We start from the raw sequence: 13780 nt of genomic DNA on the forward strand, positions 1-13780 counted from the left end.
CTGCCAGCGCCCCGGCAACCTCCCGGCTCTTCGTGTTGCCCGTCGCTACTCGCCGGTGGGTTTCGACCGACAACAGATGCTTCTCGCATAACAGAAGCAAAAATATTATGTTCACTGATATTATCATAGTGAAAATTCAAGGTGAAGATCAGCGCACAATCTAAAATGTCGCGTGTTCGCCGGCAACCAACCCACCAGTGTGGCCACGCACATACTCCACAGTCCACACCTCCGCCAGCCAGCCAGCCTGCCTGCTTCCTCCAGCAATCGTCGCCCATCTTCGTCGGCTCCGTCGTCCGACGAGGCTTAGCGGCGGCACGGGCCAGTGCTAGGAGAAGGCCAGATGGGGGCGCCGCGGAGTGAGGAACTGGGAGGGAATCAGAGCAACTCCAGTAGAGTGATTAAATTTGAGTGACTAAAATTTATTTTAGTCATTTATTTTTCAAGTTTAGTCACTCAAAATGTAGTCTCTACTCCAGTAGCACCGACTAAATAGACTAAAAAATTGTGGGCCTTACTTTTGTTAGCCTAAGTAGAGGGTGACCAAATTGAGGGGGTGGGAGAGGAGATTTAGTCACCCCCTTATTTTAGTCATCCAAATAGAGGTCCTGCTGGAGATGAAAATTTGAGCAAAATGATTAAAATGTGAATTTAGTCACCTAAATAGAAACCCTGCTGGAGTTGCTCTTAGCCCCTGACTCTTTGCTGTGGCAAGAGCAAGACTCCGCTCCAGGGGCACGAGCGCTAGCCGCGAAGCCATCCGCGCAAATCAGCCATGCGCCATGCCCCCACTGCAGCTAGAGCTAGCCATCTGGGCCTGCTCCTGACCCCGCAGCGCGGTGCAATTCGCATTGCCCGACCTGTTGGGCCTCAGCCAGCACCCTGTAGTCGGCACGCGAGTTTGGTGGCGCCGTTTGCTGTTGTAGTCGGCTCGTGGAAAGTGTTCACTAGCTTGAGGGCCAACTCGAGCCGCACAAGCATTCCTCCTCCACAGCTCCACTGGTACAATGGCGGTGGTTCAAGCGGGAGAATGCTGCAATGCAGAAGGAGAGGGGGCGTCCGAGACGCGAGGCCTCCAGTCTCCAAATGATGCCGGAGACGTAGCCCGCGACTGTGCACTATTATGCACCGTACAAACATGATCCAATGATCGAGAATCGAGAGCGACGTGGCCAATGATGCGCCGGAGCTTGATCCAAATTTCGTATTATGGAGATAGAGATGGGCTCGAGGGGCCAGCCCATATACAGCAACAAGCTCAAATTGCGCCAAATAAGTGGAAATTCAGGCCCAACAACTTTAACGAGGCTCTTGGATTTTTTTTCATTTTTATATTTAAAAAAAAATAAAATTTCAAAAATATATGGCCATTTCGAAAAATTTCAAAACTATACCCCTGTCGCCCCCTGCCTGGGCGACAGGGGGCCTGTCGCCCCCTAGCTGGGCGACAGGACCTAAACGTAAAAAAAATTACATTTAGGTCCTGGCGCCCAGGACGCATTAAACAACGAACTTGTAAAATCGATATAAAATCGTAGAAAAATCGGAAAAATACAAACTCAACTTTTCTGGATTCTATGAAACAAGATCTACAACTTTTGTTATATAAAGTTTTCATTTGATCAATGTATCTTGCTCTATTTTAAATACCAATTTAATGCACTTTTATTTAAATCTCAAGATCCATCCTTTGGATGCATGTCATCTTTGGCCATAGTGTTGCATATGGTGAGCATAGGCTTGTAAAAAATTGGTAGTCCCAGAAAACATTTCTAGAATAAGCTTTTAAATTAAATCTTGCAATATGTCTAGTTTAAATGAGTTATTTATCCATACTGCTATACTGAGTTTTAGAAGCCATAACTTTTATAGTACTATTATTTTATTTCCTAAGAGCTATAAAAAAAGTTTGGTAAATTTTAGATAAGCACAACTAGACCAAATGAATTATTTCAAATTTTTCTAGGTACAAGAACTATTTTTCTTGATTTAGTGCATTTACCTTAGTCATAATTCATTTGGTCTAGTTGTGCTTATCTAAAATTTACCAAACTTTTTTTATAGATCTTAGGAAATAAAATAATAGTACTGTAAAAGTTATGGCTTCTAAAACTCAGTATAACAGCATGGATAAATAACTCATTTAAACTAGACATATTGCAAGATTTAATTTAAAAGCTTATTCTAGAAATGTTTTCTGGGCCTACAAATTTTTTACAAGCCTATGCTCACCATATGCAACGTTATGGCCAAAGATGACATGCATCCAAAGGATGGATCTTGAGATTTAAATAAAAGTGCATTAAATTGATATTTAAAATAGAGCAAAATACATTAATCAAATGAAAAACTTTATATAACAAAAGTTGTATATCTTGTTTCATAGAATCCAGAACAGTTGAGTTTGTATTTTTCTGATTTTTCTACGATTTTATATCGATTTTATAAGTTCGCTGTTTAATGCGTCCTAGGCGCCAGGACCTAAATATAATTTTTTTTACGTTTAGGTCCTGTCGCCCAGCCAGGGGGCGACAGGCCCCCTGTCGCCCAGGCAGGGGGCGACAGGGGTATCGTTTTGAAATTTTTCGAAACGGCCATATATTTTTGAAATTTTAATTTTTTTAAATATAAAAATGAAAAAGATCCGAGGCTCTTCTTCCACGCCCCGGGAGGCCCAACAAACAGCTTGTCCTTGCCGGCACTTTTTGTCGCTTTGGGCCAGGATCCTGTAAAATTGGTTCCCGAAAAGAAGTGGCCTGCTTTGCATCCATAAAAAAAAAACGAAATGGTTGTTTCAGAATGTTCCCGCGATCAGAGTACTCCCGGCTTGCATGCAATTCGTAGCCCCCTGTATGACAAGTACACCGTAACAGCTCACCAACCGCGTCTTCTAAGCTGTAAACGGAACTCCATAATCCTCTCTTTCGCTCCTGTCCTACTAGCTGGCGCCTGGCGCACACACAGTTTCATCCTCAAGTAACCAAACCAGCCACGAAACAGCTACTTTCAGAGCAAGCACTACCCAAATTTGCACAAACAACTGGCCAACTAACCACACCGGCTTTAATTCCTACTTGTGGCTGCTCAAAAAACTTCTTAGCCTCTTAGGAATCTCTAGAATCTTAGCCTGTACAAGAAAGAAGATGAAGCCAGCCTTAGAGTGATGAACGCACCGTCACAAGTCACCAAACCGCGTCGTCTTTGTCCAAGCTGTAAACAGTAGTCAATCCGCCGCCCGACTGAAACTCTGAAGTGAACGGCACTCCAGGTCTCCACCGCACCGCACCGCACCGCCTCCTCCCTAATCATCGTAATCATCTTCTTCGTACGACCAACTCATGGAACGCACCCAACAAAGCTGCCATCACCATGCGCACCGAATGCCACACCGCCTAAACAATGGCCGAAAAGAAAACAGGCTCGTTTCGTTTGTCTCCTTGTCCCCCGGGTTTCCCGGCGAACGGTGACGCGCCACGCCACCGGTGTGTGTCCGTGTGTGCGCGCAGCTGCCCAAAGCCCAAAACCTCATCGGCTCTGGCCGGTGCCGGTCCACAGCTCCCTCTCACTGTGAGAGACCGAGGGGAAGGATCACGAAGCCGGAGCCGACACCGCGCTAGCTCTCCTGTCTCCTCGATCGATGCGACAATGGCCTCGGCTGGCCGTCGCGTCCTCCTGCTAGCGCTGCCACTGCCCCTCCTCCTCCTGCTGCTCGCGCTCCGGCGCGCCGCGGCGCTGCCCGCGGCCACGTTCCCGGGCGACAAGGCGGCGCTGGCGGCGCTCAAGTCCGCGGTGGCCGCGTCCTCCGTCCCGCCCTACTCCTGCCTCGCGTCGTGGGACTTCGCGCACGACCCCTGCGCCGCGTTCCCCTGCGGCCTCCGCTGCTACGCGCCCGCCGCCGCCGCCGCCAACTCCTACCTCCGCGTCATGGCCGTCGCGCTCGACCCCGCGGGCTACGCGGGCGCGCTCCCCGCGGCCGTCCTCTCCTCGCTCCCGTTCCTCGCGTCGCTGTCCCTCGCCGGGAACCGGTTCCACGGCGTGCTCCCGGAGGGGGTCCCGCTGCCGCCGGGCCTCCGCGTCCTCGACCTCTCCGGGAACGCCTTCTCCGGCGCGATACCGGCGTCCCTCTTCGCCGCCTCCTCCGGGCTGCAGGAGCTCTACCTCTCCCGCAACGCCTTCTCCGGCGGGATCCCGCCGCAGCTGGCGCTCCTGGGCGCCCTCGCGCGGCTGGAGCTGCAGCACAACGGCCTCACGGGGCCCCTGCCGCCGCAGCTGGGCGCGATGCGCTCGCTCCGCCACCTCGACGTCAGCGGCAACGCGCTGTCGGGCCCGCCGCTCGGGCTGCTGCTGCCGCCGTCGCTCCTGTCGCTCGCGGCGCGCAACAACTCCTTGTCCGGGCCGCTGCGCGCCACGGCGCTGGCCGCGCTCCCCGCCCTGCAGGTGCTGGACCTCACGGGCAACGCCGTGTCCGGCGCGGTCCCCGGCGCCGCGCTCGCGCACCCGGCGCTGCAGCAGCTGCGCCTGGGGTCCAACCGGCTCGACGCGGTCGAGGAGGCGCCCGGCGGCGGGTCCGCGAGCCAGCTCGTGGAGCTCGACCTCAGCGGCAACCGGATCGCCGGGCGGCTGCCGGGCTGCCTCGGCGCGATGCCGCGGCTGGCGGCCGTCGCGCTGGACCGGAACCGGTTCACCGGCGGCATCCCCGACCGGTACGCCGCCCGCGTCGCGGCCGAGGAGGCCACCGACCAGTGGGTGCCGTTCGCCAGGCTGATGCTGCAGGGGAACTACCTCTGCGGAGCGCTGCCGAGGCAGCTGAGGCTGCTCAAGGAGGGCGGCGCGGCGGTGAGCCTGGCGGACAACTGCCTCCCGAGGTGTCCGCGCATGTTCTTCTTCTGCCAAGGGGCGCCACAGAAGGACCACGCCGCGTGTCCCAAGTGCGAGACTTCGATCCATCGTCAGGACACTCTGCTGCGGATGCCCTGACTGTAAATACTCCACTACTAGTGTCGTTGACTTGCATTTATGATCTCATCCTGAAAGTCTGCAACTCCAGTCGCTTGTACGGATTGCCCGAAGAGCTAGAGAATGCGTTGTAAACCAATTGCCTGTCCTGTTTGAGCTGAATAAGGCCCTATCAGTCTATCACCAACACATGTCGCAGCCTTGCAGGCACAAGGTCAACATTTCATTCATTCACTGAAATGGCAGATACATTTCACAAAATTGAAGCACGGGATCAGGTTTTGGTCCTTTTACCTAGGAGCTTATGCAAGGTTTGAGGCTTTGAGCATGATGAAACTTTCACAGAATGCAAGTAGCGTTTTGGTAAGATCGGTGTCAGTAGTTGAGCACTCGTATAGATTTTAGAGGGTGCATCTATTATGCACATTATGCGGTGAACATAATTCTTAATGCAAACTTCAGGGTCAAACTTTCACAGAGTTTATTCACTAGAAGCTTTCTAAATGTAATATGCGATGGAGTTTGGTGTGAGCATCAAAGTTTCACATAAATAGTGAGAATAATTATCTCTTACTGTTACACATTGATTTGTATGTACTTAGAAAAAGACATTCAAGGTATTTACATTTTTGCAAGACAGTCAGAATGATATATAAATTAATTTTCAAGATGAGGTAGCAAATATTTGTGCATTTACTACTGCTTAAGCTATGTTAAGCAGACCTAACGAGCTAATGTTCTTCCATTGCTAAAATCAAATAGTGCACATTAACCAGGTAATGTTCCTTTTAGGATTGCTTTTTTACATTTCAGTATTTTTTTAAGAAAACTGTACTTATCCAATACTCCAACCTTTTCTGCAATAAGCATATGTTCAGATTAGTTTTATTATTGAGATATATATAGATCAGGGCTAGGGTGGTTGTGCCAGAATCCAGCTGCGGTGAAATGAGCACTCCTTGTTTATTGAGCTACATATAGATCACGTCTTCCTGTGTTTTTCATGGATAGTATTTCTGTTCCAACTGTTTATTGAAGCAAAATATCTGGCATGTTCAAGGTGACTGTACCTTTCTACCTTCGAAAAATTTGAAGCAAGGTTCAATCTTCAAGCACATAGGATATTTCAAAAATGAATAGCAATCTTTACTGTAATGATGTCCTTTTTTGTCTGTGAGCAACTGAACATGGATTTGAATGTTGTGCATGTTTTGGATCATTGCTCTCACGCCTTGTGAAAAAGGAAGCTATTTAATCACAGAAAACAAACTATACCTCCTAGCGAATCCTCTAGTTCATCTCATCTCACCATCTTCTTGGCATTCACTGCCTATGAAACATTCCATGATTGATTCACATTCTACTCGACCTGAAGGCAGTGGAAACTGGAAAAGAACAAGTTGAGAGCTATCCTATTCCTATTTCCTACAGAAGGGAAAGGTGAAATGATGTCTGAATAGTGCCTGGTGGCTGGGTTTTTAAGGCGTCGCCTAGGTGGCAAGGCGGTTTCCCATCGCCTTGCTTAAGGCTCGCCTTAGCCCGCCTAGGCGTCGCCTAGGCGACTGAGCGGCTCCCCATCGCCTCGCCTCGCCTTACCGCTTTAAAAACCTGGTCATACAACTCAAATGGAGGATGGCAGTGGATTCCTGAATCAGCTTGTGCTGGATTGCATATTTCCCTAATCTTACTCTTGCTGTCTTGCTTAGTTCTCTGCCAAGCTTCCAAAATGCGGTTCATCAGATTCTTTTTCACTATTTTGTCACAATACTATCAGCTGCTATAGTCTTGTTTCTGAATAAGCTATAATGCTTTACGCAACTTATAATAGTTCAGAAAGAAGTCTGCTGTTTTAAGTTCAGGTTTTCGAAATCGTCTATGGACAGCTTCGTTTGCATGGTGTCCCAGTTACAGTGGATTCTAGAACTGTCTTCTTGTTTCGCTCACAAAGGGTCGATCGAGAGGAAAGTTCCCCAGTACATTAAGCGTCGATCTACCTAGTGCTAGTTAAGGCAGAAGAGTGCCGCAAGCACGGAACCGTTGCCGTGCAACCCCATGCTCGCCTTTTAGTAATGGTCTATTGGATCCTCCTCTGCTCGCAGCTCTACGTGATGCTGTGGTGTTTGGATCCAAGGACTAAACTTTAGTCCATGTCACATTAAAAAAACTTAAAACCACTTAACCGTTCTTGCTGGAGCAAACATTTCTAGTTTGCAAAAATGTGCAATATCAATGTTAGCACAAAAAACCAAAATAAAAAAGCTGGGTAACATCTGGGCGTGAGTACTAAAGCTCAAAGATGGCATAAGCCATCTTCAGTCTCCACTCGATAACGACATATGCAACTTTACGCCGCCATCCATTCACATAATGCTTAAAGCCATCAAAACAGAATAAGCATAAACTGTCGCAAGTAGATATCAAATATAGGAGCGAATACATAGTCCTCACTCGGTCACTCTCATCTCATGACACAAACCAGAGTACCAAGTCTCAGATTCTGACAGACAATTAGTAATCAAAAGGCTACAGCAAAATATAGCAAAAAACCTGAATTTAGAACTGCAAGTTTCTAAATTATGGAAAAAGCAGCGGTTCAAAACTGGAGATCTTGATGGAAGACCTTCATGCTGAAATTTATCACTCCTAAACTCTAACAGCCCTGTTAAGGCTCACCATCCGTGCACCACCATCACCAGCTCTCGCTGAGGAACCAGACTGGTAGCGACCCCTTCCATCCTGGAACCGTGAGCCGCCGCTATAGCCCCCACAGGAACCATGGTTTCCTCTGTCCCTCTGGTATCCACCACCCTGGCCACCTCCACGTCTGCCAGCATGTCCAGACCGGTTGCCCCCTCTCTGCCTCCCTTGTGATGACACAAAGTTGTCCTGCCACTTCCCCTCCTGACCGTCTCCCCTGCGCCTGGGCGGTACCCCCTCAAGAGTACCACCAGTTCTTGCCTCATATGCCCTCTCATTGCTCTCCACCAGGACTGAGAGTTTATCTGCCATCTGGAAGAGTAGCCCCTGAAGCCTAGTTTGATCCACACTGTGGAAAACAATAGACTTTGTTGGTTGGTCCCAGCTAGCATGAAGCTCTTCATGCATCATCATCTTGCTAACAATGCTGTGAGCATGCTGCTCACTGAGATCAAACATGGTTGTGAGCTGGTTCAGGCTCAAGGACTCGTAGCAAGAAGAGTACGAGAAAAGATAGGTTCTAAGGGCTTCCTCCTTGATCTTAAGCTTCAGCATCTCAAGAGCATGTTCCCTGTTCCTCAAAAGCTTCCAGATCTCCAGCGAACTTATGACACTGAAAGCCTTTTGGTGGTCACCCTTGTTGAGGGCTCTTGTGGCAGCCATTACATGATCCCTCACATTTTCCGGAGGCCCAACAAAAGTCTGCCTTTCACTCACTTCAAGAAGCCTGCGGAAAGTTCTGCTCATAGGCTTCCGATTGTCATAAGTACTGGCAGCCATATTGGGGACTTCAATTAGCATCGCACAGATCAAGTGTGTGGCTTCCAAAAGCTCCAGGTTTATATGCATATGGTAAGGCATCTGCCTTCTCCTCTCAAGTCTTTCCTGCAGGAGTTAAGAGTGGCTAAATCATTAGCACTGATAATCAAAAGCACAAATCATGTATTATCCTTGTATAAAATATCCCAATTGAAATCTATACTTAAATTAAATGAATATAAAAAATAGACTAAAGTGCAGTTTAATATTGGCAAAATAGGCGTTTTGGTCCCTTAACTTTATCTCGAGGGTCAAGTTCATCCCTCAACTTTTAAAATGGCCAATTTAGTCCCTCAACTTTCATTTTTGGGTCAATTTTGTCCTTTTATACTTATGTAACACTCCATGAAGTACACCTAGATGTCCTACCAAATCCAAGAACTAGCTAGCTCTCCACTCCTCCTTGCTCGAGTAGAGCAGCAACCAGTGATTCCTCTCTTATCAGTTTCTAGCACAATAGTACTGTCAAGCTAGGAATGCAGTAGCTGCATGCTCTTTTCTCTACAATACGAGCTTCACGTCAGCTCCCATTTCCCATTCCCCGCAAAAGTAAGCATGCAATAAATACTAAACAGATTTGTAAGCCTCTCTCTCTCCTCAGCTGCAATCGGCAAGCTGTGTCTGGCTGCTACTGTGCTTCAATTTATCTCAGTATAAGCAGACCACTAGCTAGCAATACCAAGTCAATTCCACCACAATGAAAATTGAGGGGAGGAGCTAAGGGTAAAATAGTCTTTTTGCATTACTCTCATGCTAACATGAACCACCATACCAGCGCAAGGATAATTTTGAGCTAAGCATAGAAGTTGGAGGACTAAATTGACCCTCAGAGCATAGTTGGAGGACTAAAATGCCTATTTTGCCTTTAATATCACTGCAAATACCTTAAAGCAACTACATCCATGTTATCAAAATTTACACAACCAAATATGGAGAAAAAATGCCAAAGTTTGGAATCAACATAAGAATTGCTGTGTAAAATAGGATCAAGCATCATATTAACATATTATAGAGAGCAACGGAAAAAAATAATTAGCAGGCAAGGTATTGACATAGTTTGACATTTTTTACAACTATCAGTGTTTTGTGTGTGTGAATTGTGATTTGGGCCCATATGCTCAGCATTTACATGACAAGCAGAGTGAGTAGCATGAGAGGTTTATATTTACCTGTTCGGGAGTTTTTTCATGGTATCGGCTTTGTTACACACCTTGTGCAAGCAGTTCTTTAACTCTTCCAGTTGAGTAGAGCTCAGTCAAGCAGCCATGAGCTTCACTTATCAAACCAGCCCTGAAAGCACACAACCCCAGCTGTGCCATGACTCTATTGAACAAAATTTTGGAAGATATGTCCATAAGCTGAACACCATCTTGCAAATGACTCATTAAAAGTAAGTCACGAGCCACTGAAAACTCATCAGAGATTGCATGGTGATATATATCACAAAGCATGGCACGGGCTTTGGTCCTTTCATCTCCATACTTGTAGATTAAGGACATCAATCCATCCATCAAAGCTCTGCCACTCTCTGGAAAGGTAGGCTTCCTGGGCACGACCTCCGGAATCACAACAAATGGCGGTGTTCCCCTATTGGCATCCATTGTTTGATGCTCATCACCAGTCTCTGCATCCTCCTCCACACTGTCTTCAGGCTGCTCTGCCAATTTCCTCATTGAATCATATACTTCTTGGGGTTTGTAGTACACTAGCTCAACACGACGCAGTGCGACCTTAGCAGCAGCTTTGAGGTTCCCAACCCTTCCAAGTAATCTTGGACATTCTGTGCAACAACCAAGAATAGGGGTTCCTCTCTAAGCCTCTGAACATAATCTTTTGTGTATGGATCCGAGCACTGTAAGGTCTTGAAAAATTCAGTGTCCAGTCTCTCCAGGAATGCAACCAGGTCACCGGTAACATGTATTGTTCCATTGAAGTCTGCACCCTTCTGAGTTTCTTTCTCATCAGGCTCCAGTGAAGTGTCTACTACAAATTAGGATACTGCTGGAGCATATCAAGCACAAGAAGCATGTTGTTAACACACTTCTTCCACACATTGACCGGCGTATGCCCAAGTAAGCTAGGGTTGACATCAAACTGTGCAGATATCACATGGAAAAGGATTTCAAGCTTCTGAGCAGGTGTTTTGGCCACACGGGTCAAAAAGGTTAGCTGTTCAACACGCTCAATCCTTCCAGTACCTTTCTTTCCCCTTGATGCAACGATCTCCTTGAGTTTCTTATCAACAATATCCCACGTGATTTCACTTGGATCTTTCAAGAACTGCTTGTCCATCATCTTATCTTTCTTGTTCAACTTCTTTATCCAACCATCATTGTCATTTTCATCTTCTGCATCCACTTCTGATTCCGATGTAACTATCTTCTCAGGATCTTCAATCTCTGCGTCACTGTCCTCATCTTCATCATCCTCATCTTCATCCTTGACATCTGCAGCTTCATCTTCAAAGCTCTCTGGATGCTCCCTGCACTTCTGAATCTGCTCTTCGTACTGCTTGTTGTTCTTCTTAAGCTTTTGTTTCATCGCATTGAATGCTCTATAATTGCTGCTGCTCATCTTCTTCTTAGCCTCTTTGTTTGCAAGGGCTTCAGCAAGGAAGTCCTCCAGTAATACAAGTGCCTTGATATACATCTTTGGAATCTCAGTTGATTCGTTGACACGTACAACCTTCTCAAGATGTTTGTTGAGCTTCTCAAAGCTCTCCTGCAGGCTAACCCAGTCATTGATCTTCATAGCATTACGCATCTGATCAACAATAGATCTCATCTCCTCATTGTGCTTGTCCTTCAAAGAGCGAATCACGCGGTGGCCTGAATCAGACTCATCACTATCGTCTTCTTGGGTCTTCAAATAGCGGTTTTTGATTCCACGCCCCCCATTACCATGATCTTCAACATCTTCACTATCACTGCCCTGTTCTGATTCGACTTCTTCCTCCTCCTCGGATTCACTATCCCCCTGAAGTTGCGAAGAACCAAGCAGTAAGTATTGCAACCAATGACAACGATGACACTAAGTACCAATTACTGCAGTATGGACACAACGCGAATGCTGCCATGCTGGGGTTATTGCAATAGAGAAAGTAAGTACCTGTCCCCAGAAACGGGATGTCTGCATGGTTGCTGCTGCTGCTTTTGCTTCGACTTGGCTCAAGCTCTGCAAAGTGTAAAAGGATGATGAATTATGAAAAAAAAGAATGAAAAATGCATTTGAACTCTGAGGTGAAGGAAAGCAAAACAATTCTTGAGTCCAAACTTGAAATAAAATCTCATAAGGACTCCTTCAAAAAATTACAGAAGAAACAATAACTATGAAACAGAAGATAACCCCGGCAATAGACATTTGACAATTAATGGCAAATCTCATAAGGAATCCTTCAAAAAATTACAGAGGAAACAATAACTACGAAACAGAAGATAACCTCGGCAATAGACAATTAACGGCAGCTTGCCCAACCAGAAAAACACATCGATCTGACAAGAATGCTGGGGTTTACGCTACCTGATCTCCATACAATTACAAGCAATAAAAACATGCTCTGAGCCTAGCAGCACAGCGTGATACACCGAGTTAAATGGAACGACAGATTCGTAGCCCCAAAACAAATTTTCAGCACAAGTTAACAACGAGGACAGCAAACCGAGCTCCCACTCTGAAATCGGGCTAGAACCAACACGAATCAGTTCGCCTCAGAACCTCTACCACGTCACATGAATCCGAAACTTGGGGGATCCAAGTATAACCTAAGAATCTACCGGCGAAATTCACACAGATAAAACGGGGGCATATACAACCACATGGCGCGGGATTGAACGAATTGCTCGCCCCCGTCGAAAGAAACCCGAGATGCGGGAACGGGAACGGCTTGCTGGACGCCAGGCGCCAGGAACCACCGATCCGGCGGGGACGATTAGCGACGAGGGCGATGGATTCCGGAAGGAGGGGTTGGACAAGAGGGGGGGCGACTGCTCACCTGGAGCCGGCGACGAGGGCGATGGAACCTAGAGTTCGGGTGCGGCGGGGGTGGGGCGGCGGCGATGTCGCGTGGGTTGAGGATACCATTACAAAAGAGATTAATTGGAATGTTACTATTACAATTTGTCAAAGTTGGAAATATAAGGGCATCTCCAAGAGTTTGCCATATTTTATTTGGCATATCTTGTGTTTTGCCAATTTCTAAAAAGATATGCCAAATAAAAAAGAGCTTATCTCCAATAATTTGGCATAATTCACTTGCCAAATCCAGATCTAACTTACATCAGGAACTCTGAGAGAGAAACAAAATTATATTTATGTCATTTCACCTCTTGAAACTTAAATCATGAACCCTTCTTTGTTATTTATTTCTTTTTTACCCTCCCACCCGACTAGAAACCACGATGCCAACCGCGCGCCGCGCGCGTATATTTACGCGCTGGAGGCTGGTTTTTCCCAAGTTGCCAAAAATTGTCAAGTCTTTTGCCAAACTGTTGGAGGAGTATTTTTAACGTTTTTGCCAAAAATCAAAGATAGCAACTCGATTTACCAAACTCTTAGAGATGCTCTAACATTGCAATTCTTCATATTGGAGATATGCTACTAGAATACATTTTTTCCACTTTGGGGCCACACGCAGTGTATACGACCTTTGTACTTTCACGTATAGACCTATTTACTTCTGTAGATCAATCTCCCTCCATCTCTCGTACATCGCTCCAGTGAACCTAGCAGGCCGGCTCTGGGCCTAGATGGGAGGGGCGACCGCCTAGGGCTCACGGCCGGGGGAGGGGGCAGGATCAAATATGTACTATACAACATCGATACACATGAGTATAGGCCCAACAGCAACTAGCTGCAGATCGCTTGGCTCGGCATACGGAAAAGAACTGAAGCGTCGAGTCATCCATCCGTCGTCACGTCGCTTCGCATCGCAGACTTCGTGCTCCTGCCTTTTTTTGGCTGTCGCCGCCCGCTCGCCCGCCCGGCGTCCGTCCGCCCGTCCGGCGACGCTGGTGTCTGGCTGTCCGGTGATCGCCTGCTGCCGGCCTGCCTTGAATCGTGACGCATTGACTCATCCCCTCCACGCCGCAGCAACCTTTTGCAATCAGCAACAGCAAATCGTCAGTGAGTAACTATAACTAATCTAATAATCTGTTACTTTGTGACTATCAGACTCTAGTTAGATACTTAGATTTCTAGATTTAAACTTCTAACTTTACTGTTTATTTTCCTTTACAATTTAGGTGTTAGAATGTTACCTAAGAAGCATTTGTCGGGATAATGTTATATTACAATTTAGGTTTAAACTTCT

General features: G+C 46.9%; 1 protein-coding gene and 1 pseudogene across 1 annotated transcript; one reads left to right on the forward strand and one right to left on the reverse strand.

Moving 5' to 3' along the window:
• Nucleotides 1-3341: 3341 nt before the first annotated feature.
• LOC120711013 (probable inactive leucine-rich repeat receptor kinase XIAO) lies at nucleotides 3342-5284 on the forward strand. The gene has a single exon (XM_039996427.1). It carries the CDS (start codon nucleotides 3400-3402, stop codon nucleotides 4975-4977), a length of 1578 nt encoding a protein of 525 aa, XP_039852361.1. The 5' UTR covers nucleotides 3342-3399; the 3' UTR covers nucleotides 4978-5284.
• A 2054-nt stretch (nucleotides 5285-7338) lies between these two features.
• On the reverse strand, nucleotides 7339-12573 carry LOC120711029 (annotated as a pseudogene).
• Nucleotides 12574-13780: the final 1207 nt, after the last annotated feature.

Source organism: Panicum virgatum, chromosome 1K (genome assembly GCF_016808335.1).
Source record: "Panicum virgatum strain AP13 chromosome 1K, P.virgatum_v5, whole genome shotgun sequence".
In the NCBI taxonomy this organism is placed as follows: Eukaryota; Viridiplantae; Streptophyta; class Magnoliopsida; order Poales; family Poaceae; genus Panicum; species Panicum virgatum.